Source organism: Lynx rufus, unplaced genomic scaffold, assembly GCF_022079265.1.
Source record: "Lynx rufus isolate CCGP_SWC_20201006 ecotype Redwood Valley unplaced genomic scaffold, mLynRuf1.p SCAF_9, whole genome shotgun sequence".
Taxonomy (NCBI): Eukaryota; Metazoa; Chordata; class Mammalia; order Carnivora; family Felidae; genus Lynx; species Lynx rufus.
Window position 1 is genome coordinate 62542509 of NW_025814897.1, and position 20699 is coordinate 62563207.

A 20699-nucleotide genomic window follows, 5' to 3' on the forward strand; every position below is an offset into this window, starting at 1 on the left:
TGAATCTGAATATATGATGGCAGTTTCTTCAACATATGGGCAAGTAATTCTTGTTTGTTAATAAAATCAAAATCATCTTACTACCAGTGCCTAACTCTTGTATTTCTATGCCTTTATAGATTCTTTAGGACTACACTAGAAAAGAAATCTATGGTTTGTCTCTATTAAGTCACTCCTTAAATCAACAAATTCAGTCATGATCATTTAACTTTCCAAGCTATCCTTTTCTGAATTTTTCAGAAGTCCATACAAATCAGAATATTAAAAAAAATAGTTAGGGGTGCCTGGGTGTCTCAGTCGGTTAAGCATCCAACTTCAGCTCAGGTCAGTGTCTTGTGGTTAGTGAGTCCGGGCCCAGCATTGGACTCTGTGCTGACAGTTCAGAGTCTGGAACCTTCTTCGGATTCTGTGTCTCACTCTCTCTCTGCTCCTTCCCTGCTCACACTCTGTCTGTCTTTCTCAAAATAACAAATAAACATTAAAAAATTTTTAAAGTTATTTCTCTTCCAATTTGCACCATACTTATGCGTGAAAATCTTTATAGTCTGTGGTATAAAATTTGAGGAGGCTATATAAAACATAAATGGACTTCTATAACAACCTGAATAGTACAGCTAGAAAATTTCATCTCCATATTTCTGTATTTAAAAAAATTTTCCGTGTTGTCAATTAATAAAAACCTAAAGTAATATTGAGACAAATATGAAGAAAACAAACACATCCACTTGATTCCACAAAATTTCTGAGGAAATAAAGAAAATTCAAAAAGAAAAAAAAGTAGAATCCTATGTATGTGATGGTCCTAAATTGAGATAACTGGGGATAAGGCAAATGGAGATGTGAGACGCATGCTGCATTGTCCCTCAATAGTCAACCGTGATAATTGCTCCTTATAAGTTTAATTTCTACTATAAAACCCCCAGAACTTCATGGTACTTTACCTTAAATTACAGTAAGGGATGTACAACAGAGTTCATTTGGTTACAGCACCAACTATGCTACGTGGAGATAGGTTAAAAATAATGTTTGATGATAATATGGCTCAAAGAAAGCAACGTTGAAACCCATCTTTTTTTTTCTCTTAGGAAACAATGTCTGCATCTCTGAAAGGCTCTAATAGCTCCAAGTTCCAGGTGTCTGAGTTCATCCTGATGGGACTCCCAGGCATTCACAGCTGGCAACACTGGCTCTCCTTACCATTGGCAATACTCTACCTCTCAGCAATTGGTGCTAATATCCTCATCCTCGTCACCATCTGCCAGGACCCTGCTCTTCAGCAGCCTATGTACTCTTTCCTAGGCATCCTCTCTGTGGTGGACATGGGCCTGGCCACCACCATCATGCCCAAGATCCTGGCCATCTTCTGGTTTGATGCGAAGGTCATCAGCCTTCCTGAGTGTTTTGCTCAGATCTATGCCATTCACTGCTTTGTGGGCATGGAGTCTGGTATCTTCCTCTGCATGGCTTTTGATAGATACATAGCTATTTGTCACCCTCTTCGCTACCCATCAATTGTCACCAAGGCCTTAATCTTAAGAGCTACTGTGCTCATGGTACTAAGAAACGGTTTGCTTTCACTTCCAGTGCCAGTGCTAGCAGCCCAGCGTAATTATTGTTCCAGGAACGAGATTGAGCACTGCCTGTGCTCTAACCTTGGGGTCACCAGCCTGGCTTGTGATGACAGGAGGCCAAACAGCATCTGCCAATTGGTTCTGGCATGGCTTGTAATGGGGAGTGACCTCGGTCTTATAATATTGTCATACATTTTGATTCTGCGCTCTGTACTTAAACTGAATTCTGCTGAAGCTGCCTCCAAAGCTCTGAGCACTTGTAGCTCCCATATGATCCTTATCCTATTCTTCTACACTGTTGTTGTAGTGATTTCAGCAACTCATCTGGCAGAAACTAAGGTCCCTTTGGTTCCAGTTCTACTCAATGTGCTGCACAACATCATCCCCCCTTCCCTCAACCCTATGGTTTATGCACTTAGGACTAAAGAACTTAGGGCAGGCTTCCAAAAGGTGTTTTGTTTCAGCTTAGAAAAGAAAACAAAGCACCAGAGACCTTCTCCATGATGTACATGAACTTCAGCTCCTTCTAAGACGGATAGCAGAATTTCAAATATGAAGGGGGAAGTGAATTGCCTTTGAGATATCTTTTTCACATTGTAAAAGCATCTGGAAACAACAGCAACAAAAACATTCCAATTATCTCCAAAATATTGACAAGAGCTGAATATATTGGAGGAGAAGTATTTTCTACCAAACCAAATGGAATAAAAACTAGAATTTATGATTTATATCTCTCCCCGCAAATAAAAATTAACATAACAAAAACACATAACCAAGAAATAAGTGATTGGGACGTGAGTTATAGATCATGCTTGTTTATTGATAGCTGTACCTTGGGAACAATGTCTGTCTGACTGAACAAGTGTCATTCCAGTAATGTGTCTACAGAGGGAGGAATAGAAAATACTTCAGATGAACAAAGCCAAATCAGTCTATGATGGCGCTTGGGATGGAATAGGGCAAGATGACCAGACTTCGATAAACAGAACCCAAAAGATACAGATCGATTTACTAAGTCTAAAGATAAAAGCCTATTGGCAATTCTGGCTTTCAAGGAAAAACATTTTTTATATTCTAAGATCATATTTGATGCTTTTATACACACTGAACATTAATATGCTCCTTGAAATTCCAAAGCTAAAATTTTAAATTATGAATAAACCATTTACTTTAAACAGAAAATGGAAAAGTCATTTTAGCGAGTTGCCATATGATTTAAGTGTAAATTTGAGAAACTCTCATTTTAAAACTTTCCTTTTGTATTAATAAACTGAGAGAGTGAATAATTGTTTTTATGGTTTGTGTTGTAAAGACACCTTATCAAGGCTGGAAATGAAACAATATGACACAATTAGCTTAGTACACACTATCAAGCTTTTTATTTCCCCAGAGTGATCTTGATCTAAGAGTTTTGTTAGAATTCTCTTTTTCTGATCTTAATATATTCTCCCCAATTGTTTGGTATTCTGTTTACCTAAAATAAATGTGTGTTGTGTGTGTGTGTGTGTGTGTGTGTGTGTGACAGTTTTCAAACTTTTGTATATAGTTTTCACTCTGATATACTCTTTTGTACCACATATATAATATTAAAACTTAATTAGAATTATATTTAAATTAATGTGCAGCTTATATCATTTATATTTACTGACAAATCAATATATTTGTTCGACTTTTGTCATCTTACTGTTTCTTTGCACTTTCTTTGTATTTTCTTTACCTACTTTATCATTGGAATTCTTTATTTATTTATCTTTTCTAATAATCTTTTTTTTCTATATATGAAATTTATGTCAAATCGGTTTCCATACAACACCCAGTGCTCATCACAAAAGGTGCCCTCCTCAATACCCATCACCCACCCTCCCCTCCCTCCCACCCCCCATCAACCCTCACTTTGTTCTCAGTTTTTAAGAGTCTTATGCTTTGGCTCTCTTCCACTCTAACCTCTTTTTTTTTTCTTCCCCTCCCCCATGGGTTTTTGTTAGGTTTCTCAGGATCCACATAAGAGTGAAAACATGGTATCTGTCTTTCTCTGTATGGCTTATTTCACTTAGCATCACACTCTCCAGTACCATCCATGTTGCTACAAAGGGCCATATTTCATTCTTTCTCATTGCCACATAGTACTCCATTGTGTATATAAACTACAATTTCTTTATCCATTCATCAGTTGATGGACATTTAGGCTCTTTCCATAATTTAGCTATTGTTGAAAGTGCTGCTATAAACATTGGGGTACAAGTGCCCCTATGCATCAGTACTCCTCTGTCCCTTGGGTAAATTCCTAGCAGTGCTACTTCTGGGTCATAGGGTAGGTCTATTTTTAATTTTCTGAGGAACCTCCACACTGTTTTCCAGAATGGCTGCAACAGTTTGCATTCCCACCAACAGTGCAAGAGGGTTCCCGTTTCTCCACATCCTCGCCAGCATCTATAGTCTCCTGATTTGTTCATTTTGGCCACTCTGACTGGCGTGAGGTGATATCTGAGTGTGGTTTTGATTTGTATTTCCCTGATGGGGAGCGACGTTGAGCATCTGTTCATGTGCATGTTGGCCATCCAGATGTCTTCTTTAGAGAAGTGTCTATTCATGTTTACTGCCCATTTCTTCACTGGGTTATTTGTTTTTCGGGTGTGGAGTTTGGTGAGCTCTTTATAGATTTTGGATACTAGCCCTTTGTCCAATATGTCATTTGCAAATATCTTTTCCCATTCCGTTGGTTGCCTTTAGTTTTGTTGGTTGTTTCCTTTGCTATGCAGAAGCTTTTTATCTTGATGAGGTCCCAATAGTTCATTTTTGTTTTTAATTCCCTTGTCTTTGTTGATGTGTCAAGTAAGAAATTGCTGTGGCTGAGGTCAGAGGTTTTTTTCCTGCTTTCTCCTCCAGGATTTTGATGGTTTCCTGTCTCACATTCAGGTCCTTCATCCATTTTGAGTTTATTTTTGTGAACGGTGTAAGAAAGTGGTCTACTTTCATTCTTCTGCATGTTGCTGTCCAGTTCTCCCAGCACCATTTGTTAAAGAGACTGTCTTTTTTCCATTGGATATTCTTTCCTGTTTTGTCAAATATTAGCTGGCCATACGTTTGTGGGTCTAGTTCTGGAGTTTCTATTCTATTCCATTGGTCTATGTGTCTGTTTTTGTGCCAATACCATGCTGTCTTGATGATGACAGCTTTGTAGTAGAGGCTAAAGTCTGGCATTGTGATGCCTCCTGCTTTGGTCTTCTTCTTCAAAATTACTTTGGCTATTTGGGGCCTTTTGTGGTTCCATACAAATTTTAGGATTGCTTGTTCTAACTTTAAGAATGCTGGTGCGATTTTGATTGGGATTGCATTGAATGTGTAGATAGCTTTGGGTAGTATTGACATTTTGACAATATTTATTCTTGCAATCCATGAGCATGGAATGTTTTTCCATTTCTTTATATCTTCTTCAATTTTTTTCATAAGCTTTCTATAGTTTTCAGCATACAGATCTTTTACATCTTTGGTTAGATTTATCCCTAGGTATTTTATGCTTCTTGGTGCAATTGTGAATGGGATCAGTTTCTTTATTTGTCTTTCTGTTGCTTCATTGTTAGTGTATAAAAATGCAACTGATTTCTGTACATTGATTATGTATCCTGCAACTTTGCTAAATTCATGTATCAGTTCTAGCAGACTTTTGGTGGAGTCTATCGGATTTTCCATGTATAATACCATGTCATCTGCAAAAAGTGAAAGCTTAACTTCATCTTTGCCAATTTTGATGCCTTTGATTCCCTTTTGTTGTCTGATTGCTGATGCTAGCACTTCCAACACTATGTTAAACAACAGCGGTGAGAGTGGGCATCCCTGTCGTGTTCCTGATCTCAGGGAAAAAGCTCTCAGTTTTTCCCCGTTGAGGATGATGTTAGCTGTGGGCTTTTCATAAATGGCTTTTATGATCTTTAAGTATGTTCCTTCTATCCCGACTTTCTCAAGGGTTTTTATTAAGAAAGGGTGCTGGATTTTGTCAAATGCTTTCTCTGCATCGATTAACAGGATCATATGGTCTTTATCTTTTCTTTTATTAATGTGATGTATCACATTGATTGATTTGTGAATGTTGAACCAGCCCTGCATCCCAGGAATGAATCCCACTTGATCATGGTGAATAATTCTTTTCATATGCTGTTGAATTCGATTTGCTAGTATCATATTGAGAATTTTGCATCCGTATTCATCAGGGATATTGGCCTGTAGTTCTCTTTTTTTACTGGGTCTCTGTCTGGTTTAGGAATCAAAGTAATACTGGCTTCACAGAATGAGTCTGAAAGTTTCTCTTCCTTTTCTATTTTTGGAATAGCTTGAGAAGGATAGGTATTATCTCTGCTTTAAACGTCTGGTAGAACTCCCCTGGGAAGCCATCTGGTCCTGGACTCTTATTTGTTGGGAGATTTTTGATGACTGATTCAATTTCTTTGCTGGTTATGGGTCTGTCCAAGCTTTCTATTTCCTCCTGATTGAGTTTTGGAAGTGTGTGGGTGTTTAGGAATTTGTCCATTTCTTCCAGGTTTTCCAGTTTGTTGGCATATAGTTTTTCATAGTATTCCCTGATAATTGTTTGTATCTCTGAGGGATTGGTTGTAATAATTTCATTTTCATTCGTGATTTTATCTATTTGGGTCATCTCCCTTTTCTTTTTGAGAAGCCTGGCTAGAGGTTTGTCAATTTTGTTTATTTTTTCAAAAAACCAACTCTTGGTTCCGTTGATCTGCGCTACAGTTTTTTTAGATTCTATATTGTTTATTTCTGCTCTGATCTTTATTATTTCTCTTCTTCTGCTGGTTTAGGCTGCCTTTGCTGTTCTGCTTCTATTTCCTTTAGGGGTGCTGTTAGATTTTGTATTTGGGATTTTTCTGTATCTTGAGATAGGCCTGGATTGCAATGTGTTTTCCTCTCAGGACTACCTTCGCTGCGTTCCAAAGCGTTTGGATTGTTGTATTTTCATTTTCGTTTGTTTCCATATATTTTTTCATTTCTTCTCTAATTGCCTGGTTGACCCACTCATTCTTTAGTAAGGTGTTCTTTAACCTCCGTGCTTTTGGAGGTTTTCCAGACTTTTTCCTGTGGTTGATTTCAAACTTCATAGCATTGTGGTCTGAAAGTGTGCATGGTATGATCTCAATTCTTGTATCCTTATGAAGGGCTGTTTTGTGACCCAGTATATGATCTATCTTGGAGAATGTTCCATGTGCACTCGAGAAGAAAGTATATTCTGTTGCTTTGGGATGCAGAGTTCTAAATATATCTGTCAAGTCCATCTGATTCAATGTATCATTCACGGCCCTTGTTTCTTTATTGACCATGTGTCTAGATGATCTATCCATTGTTGTAAGTGGAGTGCTAAAGTCCCCTGCAATTACCACATTCTTCTCAATAAGGTTGCTTATGTTTGTGAGTAATTGTTTTATATATTTGTGGGCTCCCATATTTGGCGCATAGACATTTATAATTGTTAGCTCTTCTTAATGGATAGACCCTGTAATTATTATACAATGCCCTTCTTCATCTCTTGTTACAGCCTTTAATTTAAAGTCTAGTTTGTCTGATATAAGTATGGCTACTCCAGCTCTCTTTTGACTTCCAGTAGCATGATAGATAGTTCTCCATCCCCTCACTTTCAATCTGAAGGTGTCTTCAGGTCTAAAATGTGTCTCCTGTAGATAGCAAATAGATGGGTCTTGTTTTTTATCCATTCTGATATCCTATTTCTTTTGGTTGGAGCATTTAGTCCATTTACGTTCAGTGTTATTATAAAAAGATATGGGTTTAGAGTCATTGTGATGTCTGTATGTTTCATGCTTGTAGCGATGTCACTGGTACTTTGTCTCACAGGATCCCCCTTAGGATCTTTTGTAGGGCTGGTTTAGTGGTGACGAATTTCTTCAGTTTTTGTTTCTTTGGGAAGACCTTTATCTCTCCTTCTATTCTAAATGACTGACTTGCTGGATAAAAGATTCTCGGCTGCATATTTTTTCTGTTCATCACATTGAAGATCTCCTGCCACTCCTTTCTGGACTGCCAAGTTTCAGTAGGGAGATCAGTCACGAGACTTATAAGTCTCCCTTTATATGTTAGAGCACGTTTATCCCTTGCTGCTTTCAGAATTTTCTCTTTATCCTTGTATTTTGCCAGTTTCACTATGATATGTCATGCAGAAGATCGATTCAAGTTACGTGTGAAGGGAGTTCTCTGTGCCTCTTGGATTTCAATGCCTTTTTCCTTCTCCAGATCAGGGAAGTTCTCAGCTATTATTTCTTCAAGTACACCTTCAGCCCCTTTCCCTCTCTCTTCCTCCTCTGGAATACCAATTATGCATATATTATTTCTCTTTAGTGCATCACTTAGTTCTCTAACTTTCCCTTCATACTCCTGGATTTTTTTATCTCTCTTTTTCTCAGCTTTCTCTTCTTCCATAATTTTATCTTCTAGTTCACCTATTCTCTCCTCTGCCTCTTCAATTCGAGCCGTGTTCGTCTCCATTTTATTTTACAGCTCATTTATAGAACTTTTTAGCTCCTCCTGACTGTTCCTTAGTCCCTTGATCTCTGTAGCAATAGATTCTCTGCTGTCCTCTATACTTTTTTCCAGCCCAGCGATTAATTTTATGGCTATTATTCTAAATTCATTTTCTGTTATATTGTTTAAATCGTTTTTGATCAGTTTGTTAGCTGTTGTTATTTCCTGTAGATTCTTTTGAGGGGAATTCTTCCGTTTCGTCATTTTGGATAGTCCCTGGAGTGGTGCCGAACTGCGGGGCACTTCCCCTGTGATGTCTTGAATAATTTGCGTTGGTCAGCGGGCTGTGGTCAGACCTGATGTCTGGCCCCAGCCCACTGCTGGGGCTACAGTCAGACTGGTGTGTGCCTTCTCTTCACCTCTCCTAGGGGCAGGATTCACTGTGGGGTGCTGTGGCCTGTCTGGGCTACTTGCACACTGCCAGGCTTGTGGTGCTGGGGATCTGGTGTATTAGCTGGGGTGGATTGGAAAGGTGCACTGGGGCGGGAGTGGCAGGCTCAGCTTGCTTTTCCTTTGGAGATCAGCTTCAGGAGGGGTCCTACGGCACCGGAAGGTAGTCAGACCCGCTGGAGGGATGGATCTGCAGAAGCAAGGCTTAGGGTGTTTGTGCGGTGCAAGCAAGTTCCCTGGCAGGAACCGGTTCCCTTTGGGATTTTGGCTGGGGGATGGGCGTGGGAGAGGGCTCTGGCAACCGCGTTTGTTCCCTGCTCTGCTGCGCTCTGTCATCCCAGACTCAAGAACTCTCCCTCCCGTTGTCCTCCAGCCCTCCTGCTCTCCAAGGAGAGCTGTTAACTTATAACCTTCTAGATGTTAAGTCCCGCTTGCTGTCAGGACACACTCCATCCGTCCCCTCCACTTTTACAAGCCAGACATGGGGGGTCTGCTTGGCCAGCAGGCTGCCCCTCCAACCCGGCTCCCTCCCGCCAGTCCCTGTAGTACAAGCCTCCTCTCTGCCCTTCCTACTCTCTTCTGTGGACCTCTCCTCTGCACTTGCTCCAGAGAATCCGTTTTGCTAGTCTTCTGGCAGTTTTCTGGGTTATTTAAGCAGATGTACGCAGAATCTAAGTGATCAGCAGGACGTAGTGAGCCCAGCGTCCTCCTACATCACCATCTTCCCCTCAAAAAATCTTTTCTAATAATCTTGAGGAAGATGTCCTGTATTGCTTTTTCCTGTAATAGTTTTTTTTGTGCCTTCCAAGTAAGAATATTTTGATGATAATTTACTAGTTATAAAATGCAAGTATAAAATGTCATTTGTTTATTTATTTATTTATCCATCTATTAGTTATTTTTTTAATGTTTATGTATTTATTTTTAAGAGACAGAGAGTGGGGAAGGGGCAGAAAGAGAAGGAGAGAGAGAATCCCAAGCAGGTTCTACCCTGCCCATGAGGGGCTCGATCTCATGAACCATGAGATATGACCTGAGTCAAAATCGGGAGTAGGATGCTTAACTGAGTTACCCATGCACCCCAGTAATATCTGAATCTTTTAATTTGTGTTTGTTTATTTATTTCGAGAGAGGGAGAGAGAGACAGAGAGAATGAACGGAGGAGGGGCAGAGAGAGAGCGAGAGGGAGAGAGAGAATCCCAAGCAGGCTCCATGCTCAGTGCAGAGACTGATGGCGGGACTCGATCTCACAACCATGAGATCTTGACCTGAGCTGAATTCAAGAGTCACTCACTTAACCAATTGAGCCACCCAGTGCCCCTCCATCTATTATTTATTTTAAAAAATGTATTGAGTGTCTTATATGTTCCATATGGTTTGCTAGACACTGAGGATGTAATTATAAGTACAAAATGCCCTCAATATCAAGCTTCATTGAATTTTGGAAATGTCTACATTTATATTGATTTTTATAGTATCATGAGGTAAATAAAATGAAAGAATAATTCTTCAAACAAATCAATTCCTTACCTCCAATCATGGCTGTTTGTAACAACATTATTTAAAGATTATTTAGAGGATGTGTCACTATTATCACATCCAAGGGACATTTGAGTCTTTCTGAAGGTTTTCCTTGAAGAATGAATAGGAATTACCTACATTGGAGGGGGACCAATAGGGAACAACAAAAGGACAGAGGACCTTGTGTCCCAAAACCAAGGGTATCAGTGAGATGTGAGTAGGAAATAGCAAATAGCAACAAGAGGCAACACTGTCATTTTCGTTTCAATCCTTCAGAATCCTATTAATGCTTCAGGTCTAAGAGTACTTGTTCTTTTCTCTCAGAAGCTTCTCCTGAGATGAGCCTGGATACCCACGTGCTCCTATGCCACCAAGTATAACTTTAAGATTGCAACGACATGAGAAGAGGCCCTTGAAGACCATGCTCATCACATGTCCAACTTGTGTTTCCTTGCTATTCCAAATCATGTTATCTTTGGCAAATCTCATCTGTCCTCTCTTGGCATCATACATGATGCAGAATTTCCATGTGACTATTTCCCCTATTTGATGATGTTAAAATAGTCAAAGTTTTTTGATGCAGGGTAGAATTAATATTTCCTCTGATGGCACATAGAAGAGAATTTGTTTAGTGGCAAACTCAGTTGCTTTCCATGGCATTTACTTTTGAAAACATGCCAAAATTGCAGCCAGTCTGAAAGAATATACAAATATAGGTATTGAGTACTTGAAATGTTGTAGCATGTTTTACCATACTATCTCCTTCATTTTCTCAGCAATATATTTCATTTTGTTCTCGATAAATTATAATATACAGGTACAATTTCACAATTGCAGTTTGAGGAATCCTAACAACCTGGAATTCACATACCTGTTGACTATATATGGAAAAAGAATATTCACAGCACTTCACAAGAGCTCTCTACATTAGCCATACGTGCAGGTGGTTGTAGATTATTTATTCTCATTGTTACCTAGAATTTCATTGTGGGGTTTTATTTACCCATTCTAGCAATAATGGACATTTAGGCATTTTCCAGTTTTAGATTATTAATATATTACAATTATGCTACAAAGAACATTCTTATGGATGTGTTTTCAAAAAACTCCGTACGCATTTTTGTTAGGAATGGACCTGATGGTCATACATATATTCATCATTAGCAGATAGGCCAAAAATAATTTAAATCTACACTCCTACCCACAGTTGTTCCATGTTTTCACCAATGCTTGGTATTATTAGTCTTTTTTCATCTCAGTGATTTCGTTTGATATGTATTGCTATGTCATGAGAGACTCAATTTCCATTCATTTTCCTAATGACCAGAGAAGTTGGTGCCTATTTACATGTTTAGTGGTACCTTTTTGCTCCTCTTTTGTGAAAAGTGTAAGTAATCTGTCCCATCCCACCCCATTTATTATTATTGTAGAAGTTGAAGACCGTGTTAAGCAATGATGAGAAGACAAAGACAGTTAACAGAGGGTAAATTTGAGTGTGATAGATTTCAAAGTGTTTGCAGAGACTCTTATACCCTGAATACAAAAGAACACAGCTGGGGTGCCTGGGGGGCTCAAGTAGTTAAGCGTCCAACTCCTGATTTTGGCTAAAGTCATGATCTCACAGTTTGTGAGTTTGAGTCTGACCTTGGGCTCTGTGCTGACAGTGCAGACCTTGCTTGAGATCCTTTCTCTCTCCCTGTCTCTGTGTTCCTCCCTGCTTGTGTTCTTTCTCTCAAAATAAATGAATAAACTTTAAAAAATATTTTAAAAAAAGAACATAGCTGAGGAGTAAATTTGGCCTTGAAAATGGAATTGCTAAACTCAATAGTCATTTAATGCTCAGCAAGACAGGTATCTTATACTAAGGACTTGTTCTTGGTCTGGAAAACCTGGGATTCTGAAAAATGGGATGTGGATTCTGGATGGATGCCCATTGAGGATTTGGCTCTGCATATCTCTGAATCGTTAAAGAGTTTGGTCTACCCCCTTATTTGTAAGAGCTAGTGCTACCTTAATGCAGGAAGGTGAAGGAAGACACCTCAATGAAGATGTGTGTCTCCTGGTACGGTTATTACCTTCTCAAGGTTTCCAAGCTGGTAACTAAGGTTATATCTCATTGTGATTATACTATGAGTGAGTTGCAAGAGAAAGATAGTATGTCTTAACAGGAGTCAAGATATTGGAATTTAAGGGTGCTTGATTGAGGAAACCAGAACATAAGACATGAGAGCATAGGAGAAGGGGCATCTGGATAGCTCATTCGGTTAAGGATCTGGCTCTTGATTTGGGCTCAGGTCATGATCTCACAGTTTATTTATTTATTTATTTATTTGATTAAATTCAAGTTAGTTAGCATACAGCACAGTCTTGGCTTCTGAAGTAGAACCCAGCGATTCATCACTTACATATAACACCCAGTGCTCATCCCAACAAGTGCCCTCCTTAATACCCATCACCCATTTAGCCCATCCCCCACCCACTTCCCCTGTGGTAACCCTCAATTTGTTCTCTGTATTTAAGAGTCTCTGATGGTTTTCTCCCTCTCTGTTTTTATCTTATTTGTCCTTCCCTTCCCCTGTGTTCATCTGTTTTGTTTCTTAAATTCCAAATGTGAGTAAATTCATATGATATTTGTCTTTCTCGGACTGATTTATTTGGCTAGCATAATATACCCTGGTTCCACCCATGTTGTTCCAAATGGCAATATTTCATTCCTTTTCATCGCTGAGTAGTATACCACCTCATCTTTATCCATTCATCAGTTGATGGACATTTGGTCTATTTCCATAAATTTTCTATTGTTGATAGGGGTGCTATAAACATTGCGGTGCATATGCCCCTTCGAATCAGCATTTTTGTATCTAGTAGTGCAGTTGCTGGGCTGTAGGGTAGTTCTACTTTTCATTTTTTGAGAAACGTCCATGCTGTTTCCCACAGTGGCTGCACCGTTTGCATTTCCACCAGCAGTGCAAAAGGGTTCTCCTTTCTCCACCTCTTTACCAACATCTGTTGTTTCCTGAGTTGTTCATTTTAGCCATTCTGACAGCTGTGAAGTGGTATCTTTGTGGTTTTGATTTGTATTTCCCTGACGAGGAGTGATGTTGAGCATCTTTTCATGTGTCTGTCGGTCATATGGATGTCTTCTTTAGAAAAGTGTCTATTCATCTCTTCTGCCCATTTCTTCACTGGATTATTTGTTTTATGGGTGCTGAGTTTCATAAGTTCGTTACAGACATTAGATACTAACCCTTTATCCAATACGTCATTTGCAAATATTTTCTTTCATTCCATTCTTTGCCTTTAGTTTCATTGAATGATGTTTTATTCAATCATAATAACCCTATTTTGGAATGATTAATTATATAATATTAGATGAAAATATCAGTATATGTTGCAGTACATTATCATCATTTTTGTTAAAACATATATAATACATGCATATCAGCACATTTACATATATGTAATTCTAAAATCAGGATAAAAATATAACAGATTCCTTCTGAATTGGAGAACTATAAGTGCTTTTTGATCTCCATTCTTTTTTCTCAGGTTTTTAATGTATGTCGGTATTACTTTTTTTCCTATTTTAAACAGATAAAAAATTAATATCAGTAATTTTTCAAAAAATTATTGCTATCATCATGATTATTTCAGCGTTTTATATTGATCTATTTTTTTCCTAACTTAATATGTAGGTGTAATAAGTCTAAACTTTTGTTCCCCGTATTTTTTAGATTGCCATAATTGTCGTCTTTTCTTCTCTTAAAATCTACTCTTGAAATCAATATTACACTATGTGTTAACTAACTAGAGTTTAAACAAAATCTTGAAACAAAAATAAAACTAAACTAGGGACCATGTTTACATCTTTCTTAGCATAGCTTGGAGAGTAGACAGTTTTAAATAAATAACCATCAAATGGAAAGATGAAATAATACAGGAATAAAAGAAGAAATTAGAAAAAGAATTTGTGTGTGAATGAGAAAAAAACTTCTCTGCTTAAGTGCTTTTGATCTATTTTTCCATTGGACAGGGGAGAAAAAGGAAACATAAATGTGTGCTGAATATCGAGTCCTAGTTTTAATTAAAAATAACTTGTGTTTGGGGCGCCTGGGTGGTTCAGTTGGTTAAGCTTTGACCTCAGCTCAGGTCATTATTTCACAGTTCATGAGTTAGAGCCCTGCGTTGGGCTCTGGGCTGACGGATCAGAGCCTGGAGCCTGCTTCAGATTCTGTGTCTCCCTCTCTCTGACCCTCCCCCACTTGTGCTCTGTCTCCCTCTCTGGCAAGAATCAACATTAAAAAATAAATTAAAAAAGTAACTTGGGTTCAATTTCATTCTCTACTTTCCTGTACATATATGCTAACACACAAACACACACATATGAAATTATTCACTTATTTATGTATAAATATTTGGGCACTAAGAATGGACAGTTATAGCTCTTTTTCTTCCTCCCGCAGAGGTTTAGCTTGATCCCCACATCAACACTTGTGTCTCCAATACTCTGACATGGTCCCTTGGGACACATGACACACATTTTCCTTTAAAGTCTTGGTTCAATAGTACAGATATCAAGGAAGTTGAAGATTGGCTGCTACACATGCACAGTCATTCTAGGATTGTGATTTTTTTAACAAGATCCTAAATACCTGGACTAGACTGCATTCAGCCCACTGTTTTGCTATCCAGGAACTAAGGTATTTAAGACATACAAAAGAGGGGCTAGTGACAGAATTCTCTCTCTCTCTCTCTCTCTCTCTCTTTCTTTCTTTCTTTCCTTTTTTTTCAATAGGCAGTAAGATAAGGCAGAGAGGGGTTTGGGTATATATCAATTGCTTATTATTTTTCCAGAACTAAATCTTCAATTTCTTTCACATAATTTGAATGCAGAAATATTGTGTGGATTTGAGTGTTTTTATTAAATATGTGTTTTTCCAAATAGGGCATTAAAATTCAGTACAACTATTGTGATTATGATCATCTATGTTACATCTCTATGTAAATAGGAATCTTTATGTCAGTGGTCGTGGAAGTTGGACATGAATCACTCTCATGACAAGGAGAAATGGAAGAACAGTTAGAAAATAGTTCTCCACCATTAGATCAATGACCCGCTCACTCCGGCTTCTTACCTGTCCTGCCCCTGTTCCTCAAAATCAGAGTGCAATTTTCCTTTATTATTTTCTAGAGAGACGGAGCTATGGCTTTACTTCATTGTTTTTGGGTAGCAAAAAGCACATGGGTGTGCCTTTGCCACACCCTCATAGGCAAAGAAAAACATGGATGTAAAGAATTAAAGATGGTCTTGTGGAAAAACAAATTTTCTTACCTAGGGTTGAAGAATGAGACAGCAGGTGATATCAAAACTGCATTTTGTAAGTTTGGTGATAGTCATGTGTTAATATTACCATTCCAGTAACCCTGTCTACAGGCCAGCATAATATAGGTCAAATTTCCTTGTGGAAGAAATTGAATTCTGATATATCAAAAATTTTTTTAATTTGTTTTGAGAAAAGAAAACTGCTTAAGTTTGTAGTTAATACTTAGTTCTTTAACTTAGATCTTGGAGAGTTTTGCAAATATATTGAAGTTGGGACCCAAATTATTGTGTAAGCATAAAGCCAGTTTTAGTGACTAAAGCTATGCAGATAAAAAGGAAATTGAGGAGTGTAAAGCGAATGTTTAGCATTTTTTATAAAATACATCCTTCCAAAGACTGCATCTGTAATCCCAGAAAAATATTGTTAGTTTTCAATTTAGTGGTACTTATGAGTTTTTAGAGTATTTATTTATTTTGAGAGACAGCGGGAGAGAGAGAGAGAGAGAGAGAGAGAGAGAGGCAGGGAGAGAAAATCCCAACCAGCCTCCATGCTGTGAGCAATCAGCCATCAGTGCAGACTCCCTCTCCCAGCCTGACCTCAACTGAGAGTTTAGGACTTGAGCTGATATCAAAGGTTGGACGCTCAACCTACTGAGCCACCCAGAGAGACCTAGTGGTACTTATGTTTTTCTTGTTTTCTCTACCTGCCTCTTATACACAGATATATAGTTAAAATGTAATAGATGTAAGGAAATATACTTGGAAAAAAAAACATAGTAACTTTTTCTCCAACCCAAGCAGTTCTTTCTGGGTAGAAATCAAGACACTGAACTAATATCGTTCACTCTTGTTATGAGACTCTAACCTCAAAAGCTGTAATATTGCATTGTGCACCTGCTGTTTACAATACAAGTATAGTAACCAATGACTGAACATCACAGTTCAATCATTCAAGAGAGACTGTCCAATGTATTAAAATGGGATAGAGGGAGAAAAGAATAGTGATCCTTATAGACTAGTTTATACTCAATTTTAATAAGTTATTCAAAGATAATTTTATAAATCTTTTTTTGATTACAAGTGTAACTGTGTGTGTATAATTTGTTTTAAATTTATATTTTTCTTGGGGCATCTGGGTGACTCAAGTGGTTGTCTGAATTTGGCTCAGGTCATGATCTCATGGTACCTGGTTTTGAGCCTGGTGTTGGGCTCTGTGCTGACAGCTCAGAGCCTGGAGCCTGCTTCAGATTCTGTGTCTCCCTCTCTCTCTGCCGCTCCCCTACTCACACTCTGTCTCACTCTCTCTCAAAAATAAACATTACAAAATTAAATTTATATTTTTCTTAATGACATATGTGTAACAAAACTTAGAATATACAATGTTACCTATAAATATAAATTATAAATTTACTAAGTCTAAAGATAAAAGCTTCTTGGCAGTTCTGTTCTTCAGAGAAACATTTTTTTTAATTGCAAAGGTCTTATTTGTGGTTTTTATACAAATGAAAATTAATACATTCCGTGAAATTCCAAAGCTAAAATTTAAAATGATGAACAAAACATTTCTCTTAAACAGAAAATTGAAAGTCACTTTAACAAGCTGACATATGATTTAAGTGTAAATTTGAGAAGCCCTCATTTTAAAACTTTCCCTTTGTATTAATAAACTGAGAAAGTGAATTTAATTGTTTTTATGGTGTGGGTTGTAAAGAAACCTTATCAAACCTGGAAATGAAATAATCTGATACAATTAACCTTAATTACACACTGTCAAGATTTCTATTTTCCAAAGTGATATTGACCAACAAGTTTTGCTTTGATTTCTCTTTTCCTGACATTAATATATTCTCCCCAATTCTTTGATATCTTGTTTACCTAAAAAGAATACAGATTTTAAACTTTTGTGTATAGCTTTCATTCTGATATACTGTTTTGTAATGCATATGTAAGTTTTAAAGTTAATTAGAGTTATAATTAAATTAATGGGTAGTTCAAATAATTTATATTTACTGACAAACCAATATGTCTCTTCCACTTTTGTCATCTTTTTTTTTCTTTGCACATTCTTTGTATTTCCTTTATTTCCATAGTTTATCATGGGAATGCTTTATTTATTTGTCTTTCCTAATAGTCTTCAGTAAGTTGTTCTTTATTGCTTTTCCTATAGTAGTTACTTTTATGCCTTCCAAATAATAATATTTAGATTATAGTTACTAATTATAAAATGCAAGTGTAAATGTTATTTGTGTATTTATTTGTGCAGTCATTTATCCATCTATTATTCATTTTTTAAATGTGTATTAGTTTCTGAGTGAGAGAGAAAGAGAGAGAGAGTGCACAAGTGGGGGATGAGTAGAGAGAGAGAGAATCCCGAGCAAGCTCTGCACTGTCAACACAGATCCCAACACAGGGCTCGATCTCATGAACCATGAGATCATGACCTGAGTCGAAATCAAGAGTAGGATGCTTAACCAACTGAGCCACCCAGGCATCCCAGTAATATCCTAATCGTTTTTTAATGTTTGTTTATTTATTTTGAGGATGGAGAGAGAGAGAGAAAGAGGGAGAGAGAGAGGGAGAGAGAGAGAGAGAGAGAGAGAGAGAGAGAATGATGGGGTAGGGACAGAGAAAAGGGACAGAGAGAATCTCAAGCAGGCTCCAGATAGGAAACCTTTCCCAGTGAAAAACTCCTGCCATTGCCAGGACATCAGACTGAGTCTCTGCCCCTGACCACAGTTAAGTACTAAAACCTTGGCATGTTCACACTGGCTAAATCCCAAAGCATCCCATGGAACATCCCTTTAAAAAAAAAACAAAACTTATTTTTAAATTTATTTATTTATTTTGAGAGAGACAGAGACATCATGTTGGGGGGCGGGGTGGGGGCAGGGAGAGAGAGGAAGTGAGAGAATCTGAAGCAGGATATGTGCTGCCAGCACAGAACCCAATGGGGGGTTTGAACTCATGAAACCATGAGATCATGACCTGAGCTGAAACCTAGAGTCAGATGCTTAACCGACTGAGCCACCCTGGTACCCCTTTTTTTAAAAAATGTTTTTAAGTTTATTCCAATGGCTCATCCTTAATCTTTTCTTATGTTGTTTTGGCAATATTTTGTACAAGGGATTTACTCTTTTCTCTGTCCTAGGAGGAAATAAAGGCTTGGAGAAGCTTTTCAAAGGGATTAGGGCTAGAATTAGAGAAGATAGGGTTTGTGTGGTGATTTACAAGTGACCTCATTTTTAAAACAGCTGCTAGATTGTCTTCAGGATGAATATATTAAGTGTCTTACGTAGCAGGATCACACTCCATGTCTCGCCAACCTTTAAGTGCTAAAAAAAAATGGAAAACACTTATTTCTTTTCTGTGAACTCAAATCTGCTCCTTCTCTTAACTGTATCACACTAATATCAATCAAGAGAAAACATCAAAGATACAAGGCTGTGTCTTTGATATGTTGATATATAATAATAAGTGAGTATTTGACAAAAAAACCCAGACCCCATACAGTCAAGTGGGTCACACACGTCCAAGTTCTCGAGATGGAGCTGTGAAGTTGAACTCCTCAGGAGTTCTGACCTAAAAGTCCAGAGACAAACTAGTTTCACCTCCAAGCCTCTTTGTCTCTGTTTGGTTAAAATCTCCTGCGAATACATACAGATAATTTTCGTGTTCACCAAATTACATTACCGTTAAAGAAGGATGATTTCCCCATAATTAGGCGGTACATGTTTATCTAAACAGCAGGCAAGACATTTCTGAGAAAAAAAATGCGTCTAGTTGTTAACATGAATCTTCTTTGGTTGGTGATAATATGAGAGAATTTTAGTATTTCTTCAGATTGTTTTTCTATATTTGAAAGCAATTATATAAAAAATAAATCCATAACTGCCTTATGTGCTGGAAGGAATTTAAACTATTTGAAAGAAAGGGTGAGGGCATGGATCATTCTAAGCAAGAGAATACCAGTTTTAGGAATTTCAGATGGCTGAGCAAAGGAAGGAAGCATGAGGCACGAGTGAGCAGGTAAGACTCAGAAGCAGCAACACTCAGGAGACGGGCTGCATGATGAAGTAAGAGGAAGAAACCACAGGAGAAGGGAGCAATTGTTGGCCAAAAGAAAAGCCTGGTTTGTTATTTTCAGGCTTGGCTGGTTGGGATCCTGAATAGAATAAAAAGTACATGAAAAACACCAGCGGGAAGAAAGATGAGTCTAGTTTCGACCATGATGAATCTGAATATACAATGACAGTTTCTTCAATATATGGGCAAATAATTCTGGTTTGTTAATAAAATCAAAATTATACTACCTGTGTCTAATTCCTGTATTTGTATGCCTTTGTAGATTCTCTAGGACTAAACTAGAAACAAATTTCTAAGATTTGTCTCTATTAAGTCACTCCTTAAATCAACAAATTCAGTCGTGATCACTTAATTTTTGAAGCTAGTCTTTTGTGATCTTCTTAGAAGTCGATATAAAGTCAAATATTAAAAAAAGTTATTCCTTTTCTAATTTGCATCATACTTATGTTTGAAAATCCTTGATGTCTGTGATATAAAATTTGTGGAGGCTATATAAAACCTTAATGGACATCTATAACAACTAGAAATGGTGAAACTACAAAATTTTATCTTCGATAATTCTGCATTTAAAAAGTCTCCTTGTTGTCAGTTAATAAAAATCTGAAGCAGTGTTGAGACAATATGAAGAAAACACATATCCACTTGATTCCACAAAATTTCTGAAGAGATGAAGACAGTTCAAAAGAAAAAAAACTAGAATCTTATTTATGTGATGGTCCCATTTTCTTTTCTTTTTCTTTTCTTTTCTTTTCTTTTCTTTTTTTCTTTTCTTCTCTTTTGTTTTCTCTTTCCTTTTTTTCCTTTCCTTTCCTTCCTTTTCTTTTTTCTTTTCTTCTCTTTTCTTTTAATTTTATTTAAATCCAGATTAGTTAACATAGTGTAATTATGGTCTCATGAGTAGAATTTAGTAATTCATTACTTACATATAACCTCCAGTGCTCATCCCAACAAGTGCCCTCCTTAATGCTGTGATAGTCCTGAATTGAAATAAATAAGGATAAGGCAAATAGAGATTTGAGATGCATGCTGAATTGTCCCTCGATAGTCAACCGTGATAATTGCTCCTTATAAGTTTAATTTCTACTATAAAACCCCCAGAACTTCATGGTACTTTATCTTAAATTATAGTAAGGGATGTACTACAGAGTTCATTTGGTTACAGCACCAACTATGCTACGTGGAGATAGGTTAAAAATAATGTTTGATGATAATATGGCTCAAAGAAAACAACGTTGAAACTCATCTTTTTTTTTTTCTCTTAGGAAACA

The 20699-nt window shown here is 37.4% G+C and overlaps 1 protein-coding gene across 1 annotated transcript; it reads left to right on the forward strand.

The window, feature by feature from the left end:
* The first annotated feature begins 1091 nt into the window (after positions 1–1091).
* Positions 1092–2075, forward strand: LOC124505961 (olfactory receptor 56B1-like). The gene has a single exon (XM_047072004.1). The coding sequence runs from the start codon at positions 1092–1094 to the stop codon at positions 2073–2075; it is 984 nt and encodes a 327-aa protein (XP_046927960.1).
* The last annotated feature ends 18624 nt before the right edge of the window (positions 2076–20699 follow it).

Coding starts and splice junctions, on each gene's coding strand:
- LOC124505961 (XM_047072004.1), top strand. CDS start 1,092: ATGTCTGCATCTCTGAAAGGCTCTAATAGCTCCAAGTTCCAGGTGTCT.